This window comes from Corvus brachyrhynchos, unplaced genomic scaffold (assembly GCF_000691975.1).
Source record: "Corvus brachyrhynchos isolate BGI_N302 unplaced genomic scaffold, ASM69197v1 scaffold44, whole genome shotgun sequence".
In the NCBI taxonomy this organism is placed as follows: Eukaryota; Metazoa; Chordata; class Aves; order Passeriformes; family Corvidae; genus Corvus; species Corvus brachyrhynchos.
Genome location: NW_008238359.1, coordinates 2,090,073 through 2,105,636, shown reverse-complemented (window position 1 = coordinate 2,105,636; position 15,564 = coordinate 2,090,073). Strand labels below are relative to the sequence as shown.

The window sequence follows — 15,564 nt, the reverse complement described above, 5'->3', positions numbered from 1 at the left end:
GCATTATTCCTGATATTTAAAAAAAACAAACCAGTTCTCCTTTGGTTTTATTAGTCTTTCTATCCTGGCATTTAAACAGAGATGGGATTGCCATGGTCAGTATCTGCAGACACATCCTACGATGCTCTCGGGGGTTTCTCTGAAGGTTAGGACACTCAGAGTGCTGCATCCAAAGTGCCTCAGCTCCTCCGAGCTGCTGGAAGGCATTTTGGCATTGCGATGCCTGGTAATGCCACTGCACAGATTATCCCACATCACGGGGAGAAGGGCATTTGGGTCCTGGGAACATGGCTGGGCTGTAGGGTAGGAGCAAGGTTCCTCTGAGCCCCAAGACTGGCACCTTTTGGGGTCATCTTATGCTACAGTGCTATTTCAGTATTTAATTCTCCTGGATTTTAGTATCAAACTGAAGAACTGAGCTGAGTCTGTGCACCTCTTGCAGGTATGCCTGAGCAGCATCCCAGAGCACCCCATGATGGAGAAGTGTCACGTGCCTCTGTGTCACCCTGTGCCTAGCAGTGGTTTTTCGCTCTCACAGATTCAGTGATGAGGTTCATGCTTGCTCTTGTCTTGGTTTCAGGCATGGAAGAAACGCTGGTTCGTCCTGCGCAGCGGTCGGATGAGTGGTGACCCTGACGTCCTGGAGTACTACAAAAATGACCACTCCAAGAAACCTTTGCGTGTCATCAACCTCAATTTCTGTGAGCAAGTGGACGCGGGCCTGACCTTCAACAAGAAGGAGCTGCAAGACAGCTACATCTTCGACATCAAAACGAGTGACCGGACCTTCTACCTGGTGGCTGAGACTGAGGACGACATGAACAAATGGGTTCGCAGTATCTGCCAGATCTGTGGCTTCAACCAGTCCGAGGAGAACACAGGTACCATGAGAGACAGGTCCATGGCTAAGAGCATCTTCTCTCCTGTCCTCCCAGTGGGCCTGGCTCCTCTTTCAGATCATACCTGTAGGAGGGGGGTGCAGCCTGCCACGTGGGGGGGCTGGGGGGGGGGCGTGAGAGCCAATCACCTAATTCATTTTTATCCTCTATAACTGTAGATCTTTCAGTCTCTTACAAGAAGTTGATGGTGTTTGGGGACGTTTTTAGCTGCAGCCTTTGTCCCTATCCATCACCAAAACCCTTTGAGAGTGGTGGGAACCAGCAGTGAAAATCCCCTTTGTTCAGAGGTTTCAGTCCCTTGGTGGAGTAGGGGGAGAAGCTTTACTTGGAACCATTTTCCTCTCCAGTGCTGACAGGCTCTCATGTGAAGGACAGACATGCTCCCTGCACCTGCATCCCCATCTCTTCCTGGGACCCTCAGGGAAAGGACTGGGAGGGGGAAGGAAAACTCCAGGTAGTGTATGTGCAGTGGTGGGACCTATTGTCCGAGTTGTGCTCCACCATCCAAACTCAGTTGCACTTAGGCAAGCCTCTGCATTAAGCACTGGTGAGCTTCCTTTGCTTTCCCAGCACCACGAGGGCACACCTAACTCCTGAGTGAGATGGGATGGGGCAGTGAGCCTGGGGTGCAGCTCTGCAGTCAGCTGCTCATCCCATTACATGTGGTAGCACCTCTGGCTATCTCTGCTTCATCTCATCCATGGTCCAGTCTCATCCAAGGGACTCCAGGCCTGTGCTCTGCCTACATGAAACTCCCTATAATAACGTCCAGCTTGAATCTGTTTTGGTCCCTCGTGGAGCAGCTGCCATCCGCAGGAGCTGAAACCCTGCCAAGAGCTTGTCAGGCAGGACAGCAAACAAAGCATCGCAGCAGCACGGATGCGATCTTCGGTGACTGACGCATGAAAGAGGATGTCACCTTGGCAATGGGTGCACAAGTGGTAGAAAGGATCCTTGATAACGTCGCCAGCCAGCTCTTTCAGGGAAAGGTCAGGCTAAATAAATTACATACCGTTCCAATGTCAGCAGCGCAGCCCTCGAGGTTCAGCAAAATTGTTCAGGCCCCTTTTTTAAGAGCTGTTTCATTGCAGGGTTTTCCATTTTGCGTGCATTCAGCTGGGGGAACTGTTTTTCTTCTCATTTAGTAAAATGAGCTTTCAGCCCAGTGGCAGCAGGATCGATACAGGACTTCAGTGAAATATAAATCTGGGCAGCAAAAGGAAAAACAATCTCCCGCTTCCAAGTACATCTGTCCCAAAGGGCACACAGGGATCATCAGGCTGCAGAGATCCAAGCACTATTCCCTGCAGGATCATGGAGTGACATCAGCAAAAGAGAAACAAAAATCCCTGTTTGAAACAGAATCACAGCTCGTTAATGCTGTAGGGACAGTACCCACTTGAAACAGTACCCAGCTGCCAAAGCGTGATTTTCTGAGTAAGCCAAGAAAAAGCCTGCAACGGCAAATGCAGCAGATGTGTCCAGATGCTGCAGCAAAGAGGGAGCATGAATTATTCAGGGCTGCTGCTTCGCTTTGGTCCTTGCCAAAGCAGTGACTCCATGCTCACCTTTCCTTCACCATCCCTGCTAAATAACGGCAAATAAATCATCAATTTCCCAAAGTGAGTAATGTTCATTTGAAGAACCCGTGGCCTGAGGCTGGGCAGAGAAGTTGAGGGATCATTGGAGCATGATGGGTGTGGGGAGTCCTGTCCATCTTGGCATATATAAGCTCGTCACGCATCCTTCGTGAGGTGTCAGCTGGAGGGAGTAATGAAACAGTCATAGCCATGTTTGTAACTGTGCTGTGCTGTGCTCCCTCTTCATCACCTCCTTGAAGTCAAGGGTGGATGGATGGGAGAGGATCAAAAGTTTGTGCAAGATTAAGGCAGTTCCTGGGTAGAAACAGAGCTTGGGACACTTGGCATTTCATTCTTGGACCTTCCTCCCCTCATCCTCAAGCTTCTCTGTGCCTTGTGGCCTCTGACTTGGAGAATGAATGAGTCAGTAATTGGATGAACCAAAAAGGCGAGGAAAAGGTAACCATCTTGGGCAGGAATAGCTCCATGCTAATTGTAGCAATTAATTAACTAAACCTCCTTCTCCCAGCAGACAGGCAGCGTGGTGGAACAAGATCAGAAACTGCCAGGGAAGCCACTGTGCACATTTTTCTGGTTGTACTTGTTCCTGGGTGTGTGACTGCTTTATACTGGCCCAAAAGCCTTGCTGGGTCTGGCCCCACAGCCAGGCTGTTCCCAGCTGGGCTGTACTCACAGCCCAGCTGGGGAAACGCTCCATCACCGGCCAATGCATCTACTACAGCTGCCATCATATGCTGCATTACCTCCTCCTCAAAGGGACACCCCGCATCAGCTCAGCCTCAGCCACCCATCACCAGTTTGCTTATAACCCACCTGGTGATGGAGGAAAAACTCATTTTAGCTTTTGGGGCAGTTTGGGTAAAAGCCTGTTCCACCAGCTCCCCGTGATGGTAAGGAAAAGGCAGGGTAAAAAGGCTTTTTAGCATGATTTAGTAAGCAAATGGGCAGCCTGGAAGCAGTGATATAAACTGGCTGCAAACCCTCTGCACCAGTGTGGGACCATGCTTCGGTGCTGCCCATGCTCCCGAAAGGTGAAACAATTAAAAGGCAAACAGATTTACACCCTTTGATGCTTCTTTCCATTTGCAGCTCGATGGGAGAGTGCAAATTTTCTGTCACTTGGTTTTCGCATTAGTCCTTCATGTCCTGTCTAGACAGGGGGACTCTTAGGATTAAGAAGGAGGCTGGACTTTAGGGCAGTTTAATGTCATGCTGTGGCTCACTGCTGGTTTTGCTGATCTCCAGCTGCATTATACATCTGGTTCAGCGGAAGGAAGCTCGTTTCAGCCTCAGGGGCCTGAATGTCAGTGAGGTGGTGGGTCCTGCCTGCTGTCCCAAGGAGCAGCCGCTCAGCAAAGCTGCCCCAGTGGCTTTGTTCCCTGCCCCGACCTGAAAATAATTGCAGAGCAGCATGATTACATCTGCCAGGAGAAGGGAAATTAAATTGATTTTAAAGTGTTTACCCAGACTGTGGCAAAGCTTTTTGTTTCTGTTAACACCTATATACTTTGAGAGCTAATTACTGTTTTTGAACAAGCAGAGCCTCACAGGATCCCGGCTCCCCTGTGTGTTTGAGGAAGCTGACCATGCTCAAGGAAAGTAGGTTTGTTCCTGCCTCAGTGCTGCCTTTACACTGCAGTTTGCACTGCTGCCACCTTGAGTGATTCAAATACACCGGGGGGGAGACCAGCCGGGGACCCAGGGCCACAGGCTACATGAGAAAGGCCAGCGTGTGGGTATTTCAAACCATCTGCATTTTGCCTGCCCTAGTGGGCAGGCAGCCAGGGCTCAGCTGTGAACTGGATTTTCTCATATGCTTTGTTTGTTGAAGTTAAAAAAAAAACCAAATCCCACTAAACATATCTCATGTGCCATTAACTCTTCCAGAAGCTGATGTTTCAGCCAAAACCCCTCCTTGTCTGATTCCCAGTATGACAGAGGTGCAGCTACAGCAGCCTGTAGTTTAATTTCTCACGAACCAGCCTGTCCCCATGCAGTGAGCATGTCCTTGCAGGGGCCCTGTGCAAGGATTAGTTATTTTAAGGAGTCAATAACTTTATTAACTTTATGTCAATTTACTCTGCCACCCCCAGCACCTCCCTGGAGCTCCTCTTCTAACTCCTCCATGGAAAAGGGGCTCTTTCAGGGGCTTGGATTCACGGGTGCTGAGCAAACACAAGTGGGAGTTTAAAAGCTTATTCATACACATCATTAATGCCCCTGTGCTAGAGGTTTAACCCAGACATGGAACCAGGGAAGGGAATATTTGTGGGTAAGTAGATGTTTTTGCTCTGAGCTGAAAGCTCCCTCCACTTGGAGAGGGTGAGGAAGGCGTGGGAAAAAGATGGCACTGGGCTCCTGCCCTGATGGGTTGTGTCTGGCAGCAGTAGCCTCTCCCACCCAGACCAGGCATGTTTTTTTTTTTTTTTTTTTCCATCTGGGACTTAATTTCTTTTATTTATTTCTCTGTTTTCTGTCAGGGAGTTGCTCCAGGGCAGTTCTGGGTTCTGGCTAACTCCCCGCTCCGTCTCCAAGGCTTGGCATTGGTATTTTACATCATGACAGGGATCAATCCCCAGCAATCCCAAGGCTTTTACTGTCTCGCTGAACATAGGTCGGGGCTGAGCATTAAAGTTTGATGGAGATGTGTCTCTCCTTCCTCCTTCAACTCAGATGTGCTCATTCTAGCAGTTTAATGGATCAGCCTCTGGATACCAGTCACTTTCTGCTCACACTGGTGAGATCTGCACCTCACATGCGTGGGTCTCTTTGGCTTGGTGCTGCCCCAGACCCTCCACCAGTTGCCCCCTGCCAGCCCATGAGAGCAAATTTATTGCTCTCACTTCCCTTGCTTTGGCTTGGGGTCCCCTATGGGCCACTGGCTGGTTGTTCCCAGCCTGCTGCCTGCAAGTCTGTGTTATGACCCCATCTGGCTGCTCTTGCACCCTCCTCACTTCTCTCCCAAAAACGTGTTTGTCCCAGCATCAGCCCATCGATTCCTTGCAGCCAGGTTTGCCTGGGTGTTTGCCCAACAAAGGGAGCTCAAGATGGACCAGAGAAGAAAACAACACAGATACCCCCCTGAAGACTTGTTGGGAGGACAGGAGCTGCCCAAAACTCAGTGAAGAGGCTGTGGGCTGCAAGACTAGAGTAAAACCAGGTTTGAACATTGTATACCACCCACCTCTCCCAAACACTCCCAAGTCACCAGTGTTCCCCATCCCTGCATGTAGGAGCAGGGCACCAGGGAGCCCCTGCACGATGACAGTTCCTGCATTCCTGCCACCACTGCCTCTGCCATGGCCAGGAAGAACCAAAGCAGAGGGGAAATACTATTGACTGCCTCAAGATCAGGTACTTCCTTGCCATTGTGCCTAGCATATGCCTTCTTCCTTCCCTACTTGTGCCCCGGAGGAGTTACAAGCCGAGCACCTGGCCAGGGAGTGCGCCAAGGCTGAGGAATGTGGGATGAGAAGTGGGGGCAAGGAGGGATATGTGGGGGTGTCCTTGTGTTCCTGACAATACCTGAGCCCTGCTGTGCATTGTTTTGGGATCTGCAGGCAGTACTGCCACCTAAGAGCACTGGAGTAGGCAACCCCTTGTGGAGGCTTGTGCCCTCAAGTGAGCCACAACTTCATAAAGTCATAGAATGCTTTGGGTTGGAGGGGACTTTAAAGATCATCCAGTTCCAACCCCTTGCCATGGACAGGATACCTTTTAATAGACCAGATTGGTCAAAACCCTGTCCAACCTGGCCTTGAACACTTCCAGGGATGGGGCAGCTGCAGCTTCTCTGGGCAACCAGTGCCAGTGCCTCACCTCCCTCACAGGAAACAGTTCTTTCCTAATACATAATTTAAACCTTCCCCCTGTTGGTTTAAATTCATTCCCCCTTGTCCCACTTGATTCTTTAGCTTCTGGTGACACAAGTCAATTGGTCTTGACTCCATCTTTAAGCTCTGGTATGAGTTGTACTTGGATATCAGTTGACATGGAGGCCAGTCTGTCCCCTGGCAGACAGTACAACAAGCAATGAACAAGAGCATGGGTGAGTTGAGCTTGACCCATGGGATGGAGGGGGCATATCTGGTTGGATTCTCTCCAGATATCCCACCTTCCCATGTTTGTTCACCTACCTAAAGACCGAATGTCCCCTGCTCCATTTGGGACTTGGAGGCAGCCTGTGCTGGGACAGGAATGCAGAGCCTTGAGCCCTGTACTCTGACCTGATGTCCCACCATACACACAGATGCAGCCTTTTCCTCAGTGCTCCCATCAGTGCTTTCAGCACTCGGTGTCAAGGAGCTCCCTCTTTTCAAACACTGATGTCACATCTAGATCCACTGGTTGCACACCTCAAAGGCATTTGGATCAGACCCCCCTCATCCTTTTCTACCGTGTTCTGAGTGTTCCTAACAAGGGAGATAGCTGTGGCTGCAGATTCACTCTGGAGGACAAATGCAGATGTCGTATCTTGGCCCCAGGTTTGGCCCAGCCTTGCTGGAATGGATGTGGGAGACCTGGTGGCCCCAACTCACTTTGCACCAGGCTTGTGGTTAAACTTCAGGTGCATGCAAGCACCTTCTTGCCTGACTCACAGTTCATTCCTTAGCCTTCCTGCCACTTTAAATTTGTTCCACACTTCCCTGACCCTGGTTTTCCTGCTCTACAAACAGCAAGTTATTTTAAGATCTGACACTGTTCAGCTTTTATTTCTGTGTAAACAATACCGGAGATGGAGTGGTATTGGCACAAAGGAGCAGCTTGAGAGCAGTTAACTGCCTGCTGTCTTTCTCCCCTTTTTTTCCCCTCTTTTCCCTCTGGAGGTGAGCTAGTTGAGGTACTGATGAGTCTGCTGAAGAGCAGAGCGCCACTGATGACCTGGAATTTGCTTCCTAGAAGACAGAAACAGGGAGAGGTTCTTCCTGATCTCTATCAGCTGGTGAGGGTGACCTTGCTGCGATTCCCCTGGCAGTTTGGAGAGGGAACTGATGCTGCTAAGAGTGAGACATGTGGGTGGTTATAGTCTGCCCACTTTTAGGGTGAAAATGGAAAAACATGTCTAAAATGAGGAACTAGGACTGATGAGCTTAGGTGTCTGCTTTCTCCTAAAACTCTACTGAGATGAATGCCACTTGTCTCAGGATTGCTATCAAGGCCTCTAAGGTAGCTGGATCTTAAATGATTTCATTTTCATCATTTAATTTACACCAGAGGAGGATCAACCCCTACTATTCTCCCATACCTTATTCCTCTTGCTGTACTCTGCTCTTCAGCATGCTGGGTTCCCAGAAACATTGCAGGACCAGAGTCAACACTGTGCTGCTATGGTGGTCACTGTCCTTGATACCAACTGCAGGTTTTCTGCCCATATAGGTGCCAAGAAAAGGACTGAGGAAAGGATGCAGAGGGTTTTAACAAGGGAAAAGGTCTTAAGGTATCTACATGATTAGAAAACCAAGCTTCTCGCTTCAGGGCATCTGATGTAATCAAACCTCTGACATTTGCAATGCTTGGATCAAGACTTTCTTCACAGTTTGGGTTTTGGAAATTCAGGAATTTTTAGGATTTTCTTATTTAGATGTTTTTATTGTGACTGCGGACATTTTGAAGAGGTAGAACTGAAAATAATCCAGAAGATACATGAGCCTTGTGTTTGCAAACCCATAACTCTGCCATCCCAGAGAGTCCATTGGAAGATAAGTGCTAGTTGAGCCTCCTTTGACCATACTCAGCACTGATGGGAACTGGCAGAGGATGCAGCTGTTTGTGGGAGCACAAGGTTTATAGGCAAAAAATGCTCTTATCTCGCTGCAAATAATAAAACCATCAACCAGCAAAAATGAAAATTTATGCTCAGCTTTCAAAAAGGACCAACAGCCAAATACTCCAGCTCTTCTTGACTGTTTCCCAGCTGGCGCCCAGCTCAAGGGTATCCAACTGGCCTCTTCTGAAGATAAATACAGAGCTGGAGGACTGGGGCCTTTGGGGAAAATCCTGCCCTTTCCTGGCCAAAGTCCCACTGGGTTAGCTGAGCTGAGGCTGGGATTTGAGCTGGGAGAGAAGGAAGAAATGTGAAGTTCAAGAGGTTTGAGGTTTTTTTTAGAACTAAAAGCATTGCCCAGCCTTTCCAGCACAGGTTTCCTAGCAGAGATTGACAAGCTGAGTTCACGTCTCAGCCCTGGCCAGGGCTGTCTCCTGGCCTGGCACCCAGAATCAGAAACCCATTTAACATAGTTCTTTGTTTTGTAATTGGCTTTTATGGCTATGAGCCCTGTCAGATGAGCTCTGTTAGTTTAATGGGCACAGAGGAATTTTTAGGGTGACTTACTGACCGTGGAAAAATGAGCGTGGCAGACAGTATCAGTAGTGCATCAAAAAACAAAACCATGCAAAGCCCTTGGAAACAAAAACAGCTGATGGACTTGGAGTGAAATGACTCTGTCTGAGCAGAACTGAGGGAGGGAGGGAGGGAGGGAGAGAGGCATTTTTGGGTGTCAGCCAACTGGGAGGAAACTCACAGTCAGATTCGCCTGCATTTTTATTTCCCAGAGGGGTCTTGGGACTGTTGTAGCCCATGTACCCCAGTCATGTGCTTTGGAATTCATGGAGCTGCCATGAATCTGTGTCTGCAGAGTTCCTCAGGCATCAGGGCAGGACATGGACCTACAGGGGATGCCCAACACATAGGAACCAGGCTGGGAAATGCAATGGACAGAGAACCCCAAAATGCAGGTGCAAGCAGGTTGGACAAGGGAAAAAAATCATCTTTGCAGAGGATAATTTTCTGGCAGTTTTTCACAGCGTGACACTTTTTTCCTCGCAAGTAAATGTATTTCCCTATTTCTTTCCTCTGTATATTTCACATTGTTCCTTCCAAAGCTTTGAGAGGGACCATTATTTTATATGCCCTGCACACTGCTTTGTAAAACTTGATAAAAGCCAGGACAGATTTAGACTCTCATTTCCCGGGCCCCAATGCCTGTTTGTTTGCTGGTTTGTATTCCTTTATATTTCCAATTAAAACCAAGTCTGAGCAAAGGGAAAGCTTTCTAAAGCCTTTAAAGCCTCCAAGTGAAGGCATATGGAGCAGGGAGGAGACATGAAGCTGTCGATTCCTGTGAACTTTCCATGACACCAGCCAGGGTTTGTTTCCAGACTGATTCTTATTTATGAATGCAGTAACATTTATTACTGATTTTATCTGTAAAGATAGCATTTCTTCCCTAGATGGTTTCTATGCCTCAGTTATAATTACTCCCTGCTCCCCAAACATACTTTTGATTTATTTATTGTGGTACAATACCAGAGCTGTAATATTGTCAATTACTTAGGGCTGTGGGGTTACACCTGATCCAAGGATGCCCCATGAATGCCCTTTCCACATCCCAGCTCCCTCCAGGAAGGCTGAGAGCATCTCCAAGGGTCCATCACAGTGTAGATGTAGCCAAGAAACCTGTGTTTTGCTATGCCAGGTGCTGCACAAGCACTGAGCAGAAAGGCAGCCTCTGCTGGAAAGGATTCATCACTAAGGCGCAGTATAGATGTGTTGGTGCATCTTTTCTACTGCCTGCAGCCATTTGTTGCCAGAGGCAGATCAGCGGTGGTACCTGTTCCCTCCAAGGTGGGAATGGTCTTTAAAGGGACATTTGGCCACAGGTCCTGAAAAACCTGTTTAGAAATGAGACTGTCAAGGAAAATTAGATGTTATTTATCTATTCTGTTCCCCGCTTGCTCACAGTCTGCTGCTTCTCTGTGGGATTCAGACATAGAAGGGAGTTACGGTTTCCACCAGGCATCCAAGGACCATCTTTGCTATTTTTCCATGCTTACAATCACTTTAAGCCACAGAGGATGGAGCAAATACTTACAGCTGTGTGGAAAAGAAAGTCCAGCCCCCCAAAAAACCCAACAAAAAACCCAACGTTTGACTAACGTGAGTCTTCATCCTTGGAAATACTCAAAACCTGGCTGGACACTGTTCTGACCTGCTGTAGCTGCCCCTGCACCCCTCTGGGTAAAGAACCTTTTCCTAATATCCAACCAAAACCTCCCCTGACAGAACTTCAGGCCATTCCCTCAAGTCCTGCCACTGATCACCACAGAGAGGAGATCAGTGGATCAGTGTCTTCCCCTCACAAGGGAGCTGTAACTGCACTGAGGTCTCCCCTCACTCTCCTCTTCTCCAGGCTGAACAGACCAAGTGACTTCCGCTGCTCCTCATATGGCTGCCCCTAAAGGTCCCCCAGCTGCTCTATAGTGGGTGGTGAAGCTCTGGGTCATCTCAGCCCTTACTGGAGATGTAGCTTCCTTTCATACTTACTCGGTTGTTGTCACATGCCCAGGAATGTGACTCGTTTGCACCTTTGATTGATTTCCGCCCTTTATATCTGTTTATTAAAATGGAAATTAACATTTCACCTCAAAAATTTCATCATGTGCTCTCTCAGTTCCACATGGCCTAATCCCATCCCAGCCAGCACAGCTGCTTGTGCCAAGTTTTGGTATGATTACCTTCCATCGTTTCACTGCCAAATTGCCCCTGCGCTTGTACGCCATTGCTTTTGAGAGTAAGATGGAGTGGAGTGAGTCATTGCAATTGCTGTTTTATGTTTTTTGCTTCATAACTGACAATGAATCCTCTTTTTGAAGTGTTGGGCAGGTGTCTGTGCACTCGCAAATACTTCATCCCCTGTAAAAGTGTAGCGAACGACTGTTGCGCTGCCTGTGGCTCCATTCTCACCTTCATCTCATGGCCGATCACCTGCCCTGCCAAGCACCACCTTGTTTGACATTGCTGTCTGTGTGAACCCTCCCCTCAAGCCTGCGTGTGCTCTGCACAGGCTTAACATTGATATAAAGCCTTTACGAGGATAATTATTTTTGCTGGCTTGCCATGATGGTTCATATTGCTCTCCAGTGAGTCATGATGAAGTCTTTCAAATACCCACTTGAAATCCATAAATTCTGTGACGAATCTTTCTGCTGTTTGATGGTTGCTTTGATGATTAGTGTTAGGGTCAAAACCTGGTCAACACATGGTCTTCCAAGTGAAAATAACAAAGGGAGCTTATAAAAAAAAAGGGAGAGTGGCTTTTTACATGGGCAGATAGGGATAGAACAAGGGGGGAACAGTTTTAAACTAAAAGAGGAGAGAATTAGATTAGATGTTATGGGGAAATTCTTTACTGTGAGGGTGGTGAGGCACTGGCACAAGTTCCCCGGAGAAGCTTGGGATGCCCAGATGGGGCAGTGTTTAAGGCCAGGTTGGATGAGGCCTTGAGCAACCTGGTCTAGTGGAAGGTGTCCCTGCCCATGGCAGGGTGTTGGAATTAGGTGGTCTTTAAGATTCCTTCCAACCCAAACCATTCTATGATCCTATGAAAATGCTGCCTTCCTCTCTTGACATTTGTCTGAAAAAAACCTCCTGATAGAGCAGAAGACTTTCCCAGAAAGTACTGTGGTATCTCTTAAGTATTTACTTTTTTCTTTCCTTTTTTTTTTTTTTTTTTTTTTTTGAGAATCCCAGTTTATTGACTGTGGCTTTTGCTCATCCCCATGATTCTAAGAAAGGGGGTGGATTTTGATTTTCATTTGAAGCTCATTCATGCTTTTACAGCTTTATTACAGATTTTAAATACTGTTATATCCCCTCTTTGGCATCAACATAACTCCTTCTGAGCATCTGAGGTCCTGTTGGTTTTTCTGTGATGCTCCAGAAACTCACTTCCACTGTTTCTTCTACCTCTAAGAAGAACTCAAGGGTACAGACTTGGAAATGCCTTGAGCTTTTTTGGCACGATTCTGGAAGGACCACCCTGTCCTCTGCCCGCCAGTAACATTTTTATGGCGATAAATCCACGTTGTCCAAGTCCTGGGAAAACAGAGCTTTGTGTACTAAAAAATCCACTCATGTCTCAGTGATGAGAACACATGCTACTGGTCTGGTGTCTCGTGGTGCCATCTGAAAGGAGGACCAGCCCTGTGTTCACAGAGCAGTAGTTTGTTTTACACATAAAGTGGCTCAAAGAATTAGTACTGCCACAACTGCAAGAATGCCCTCAGTCATATTAGATAAAGTGAAATACTTGCTTTAATAAGGTTTATAAGGGATGAGGTGATGCACAAATTTTTCCCTGCGGGTGCACTGCTGCATGAGTGATCCCTGTGAAGTTGTCAGCTGTCTCCAGAGCAGTTGGAGTTGGGAGGTTGGAGCAGACTGGCTTCTAGTCTGGTCTGGTCCCAATAGTCCCTGCATTCCCATGGTTGTAGCCAAAATCCATTATATCCTGGCTTATTCCTCCCATCATCTCTGGAGAGAAATGGATCTAATACACTGTGTATTTGTCACCATACCACTTTTCATCCCATAGATGAAGGATGAAGATGGATGTCACCCAGATCTGTCTCAGCAGCCAAATACACTAAGTTCAGACATGTGTCGTGTCAGTAATTAAAATCAAAAATAAAATAAATCCCATTCCTGTGAGGAAGGAGGAGTGCTCAGCAGTTGCTTGTATGGAGTCAGAGCAATCTGGGGAAATGCTGTCCTTGCAGCAAGTGGAGCAGGTGACAAGCCCAAAACAAACTCCCTTTCAAAAGGCAGTGAAAATTCAGCATCTTCATTTTCACTCCCTCTGGTATTCATTTTCATACTCTTTCAGTGTCAATTTTGATTCGCACCTTTTCATTCTGAATTTGAATGAATTTCAGGAAGAAACAAGAATTGCGCTTTCATATCTAAAAAGCACATGATTATGATTTTCAGTTGAAGAGGGGCAATCTGCCCCCAAAAAATTATCTGCTCTGATGAGAATGAATGGAAATACCTCAACCTTCTCCCCTTGTACTTAAAATTCACTTTTATCCTCTGAAGGTTTCTTGTAATTTCTGGCTTCAAGCAATCCCTTGGCAAGCTCTTATTTTGATTAAATGGCATTTTCCAGCTGGAGGATGTCAGAAGATTTTCAGCTGGCCCTAAGCCAAGTGCAAAGCACCGGGCGAGGCACCAGGCAAGAAGATGTGGATTTTGCTCTGGGTGCTGGTTCCAACTGTGGTGGGTGCAAGGATGGGTGAGCTGCAAGGAGGGTAATGTCATCCAGTGCTTCTGGGTTTTCAGAATGGACTCACCATACTTTGTGAGCTGGTTTGAGCAAGGAAGAGGAGGGTGAGGAAATGCTGAGTAAGCCCATGGGATGGTTCCCAACCCATGACCAAGCATCAGAGCAGGGATGGTTTGCTCTGGTCTTTGGATGCCAGTGGATGTTTTGTTCCTGAGTCAGGCGATGAATGCCAAAATCCAAAACTATAACTGTGAAGGAGATTGTGATAAATCTGCCTTACCTGAGTCTCCTGAGGACCAAGCTCTACATTACGCTCCATTGCTCCACCAAACCCAGCTCTACTGCTGCTGTGTGTTAAAAATAACCACAAAACCAGCCCATGCTTTAGTGCACAAGGTTCAAACAGCAACATCCATGCTGGGAGTTTGCTCTGCTTCTCAGTGCAGAAATATCCAGCAGGGAGAGACTTGGTTGTGCATGACCAGATGTGACGGGGACATGGAGGGTTTCCAGGTGGAAACACTCATGCACAGGGAAAAGAAAAACAAGAACATAAGATGGAGCTGAACTGATGGTCACCAAACTCCATCAGGATGTTAAGCCCAGTGGGATTCAGGACTCCAGCCCACTCTGCATCTCCTTTAGCCACCCTCAGCTCTTTCTTGGGATGGTCCCAGAGGGGCACAAGCCATGGTGGATGGGGAATGTGGGGACAGGGACGCTACTGGAACAGACACTAACACAAAATCGCTTGTGGGAGGAGCTGCCAGCCTCGTGTTTCTGAGTGCAAATACCGCTCCAAAGTACTGCACTGCTTTCAACCCACGCCAGTTCTTGCCTTTGGCACAAGTCGTGCTCCCCACTCCCTGCCAAACCAGTACAGATGTTCTAACACCCACCAGAACCCAGATAATTACAAACAGAATTGAAAGACTGGTCAGAGTTGTTTTCTTTTCATTGCCTGAACTCTGAGCCATTCTCAAGCAAGATGCTTCCCACTTTCTGACATTGCTTTCAAAGACATTTTTGTGGGACACATTGCTAATACTCATTTTATGATTAGGGGAATGCCTAGAAGCCCCAACCTGGATGAGGATCACACCATGCCTGCTGATGTAATGGTTACCACCGAGTGAAACAAGTGCAGGGAAGATGAGTACAGCAGCTGGGAAAACACTTTCATGGGAAATTAGAGCTAGTTTCTAACCAGCAACTTTTCAGCCATGGCATTGCAAAGCTCAGCTCATTTTCAAATGGGTTTGGAGCGTGTTTTCAATGGGACAGAACCACGTGATCAGCTGATGGGCACAGGTCAGAAAATGCTGCAGGTCATTTGCATCCAAGATCCTCATGGGAGACAGTGCTTACCATGGAAAGATTGTGAGCAGCTGAGATAAAGGAAGCAGCAGCATTTCCTGTTGTAGCAGAGGGAAGCCAGAAGCAAACACTTTCTTCCTGGTCTGTGCTTGTACCCTAAGATTCAGGAGTGTGGCCAATGATGAGAATCTTGGTTCTCTCAGGCCAGTTGCAAACAGCCAGGCTTGATTTTAACAGATGAGAACTGATTCAGCATCAATGAAACCAGTTATCATGTGTCTGCCCTGAGGCCACTTAGCATCTGTGGGGAGGAGGACCAAGAAAGCCTTCTCAGGCTTCACTCTACATGAACCACATCATGTCTTCTCATCTCTTTTCCATCAGGATGTTTTGAGTTCCTCCTGGACGTGCAGGTGAATTTTGTCCTTGCATTTGTTATCACAGGAGCTGACTGTTTGGGAAGGAGCTGACCAGCACAAGCCCACCAACGCTGGTGGGGTCAGGCTGTCTTCATGGCTCTCCCCTCAATCCCTGATGCAAATTTCCTTGTCCGCTGTGCCCAGACATGAAAATTTCCATCTGACATTATTCCAGTTCATTTCTGGTTGCTGTGGAGACCAATTTAAATGAAACTCAGTATTTTGAAAGAGAATATGAGTCTAAGTCATTTGCCATGCAAGGTCC

The 15,564-nt window shown here is 47.5% G+C and overlaps 1 protein-coding gene across 3 annotated transcripts in view; it reads left to right on the top strand.

The window, feature by feature from the left end:
• Window positions 1-563: 563 nt before the first annotated feature.
• Window positions 564-15,564, top strand: part of GAB2 (GRB2 associated binding protein 2) — a 40,732-nt gene continuing 25,731 nt past the window's right edge. For all 3 annotated transcript variants that reach the window (XM_008634915.2, XM_017735897.1, XM_017735896.1), the window contains exon 1: window positions 564-881. In XM_008634915.2, the coding sequence (XP_008633137.1) occupies window positions 620-881 (262 nt within the window). In that variant the 5' untranslated portion in view covers window positions 564-619. The remainder of the gene's footprint in view (window positions 882-15,564) is intronic.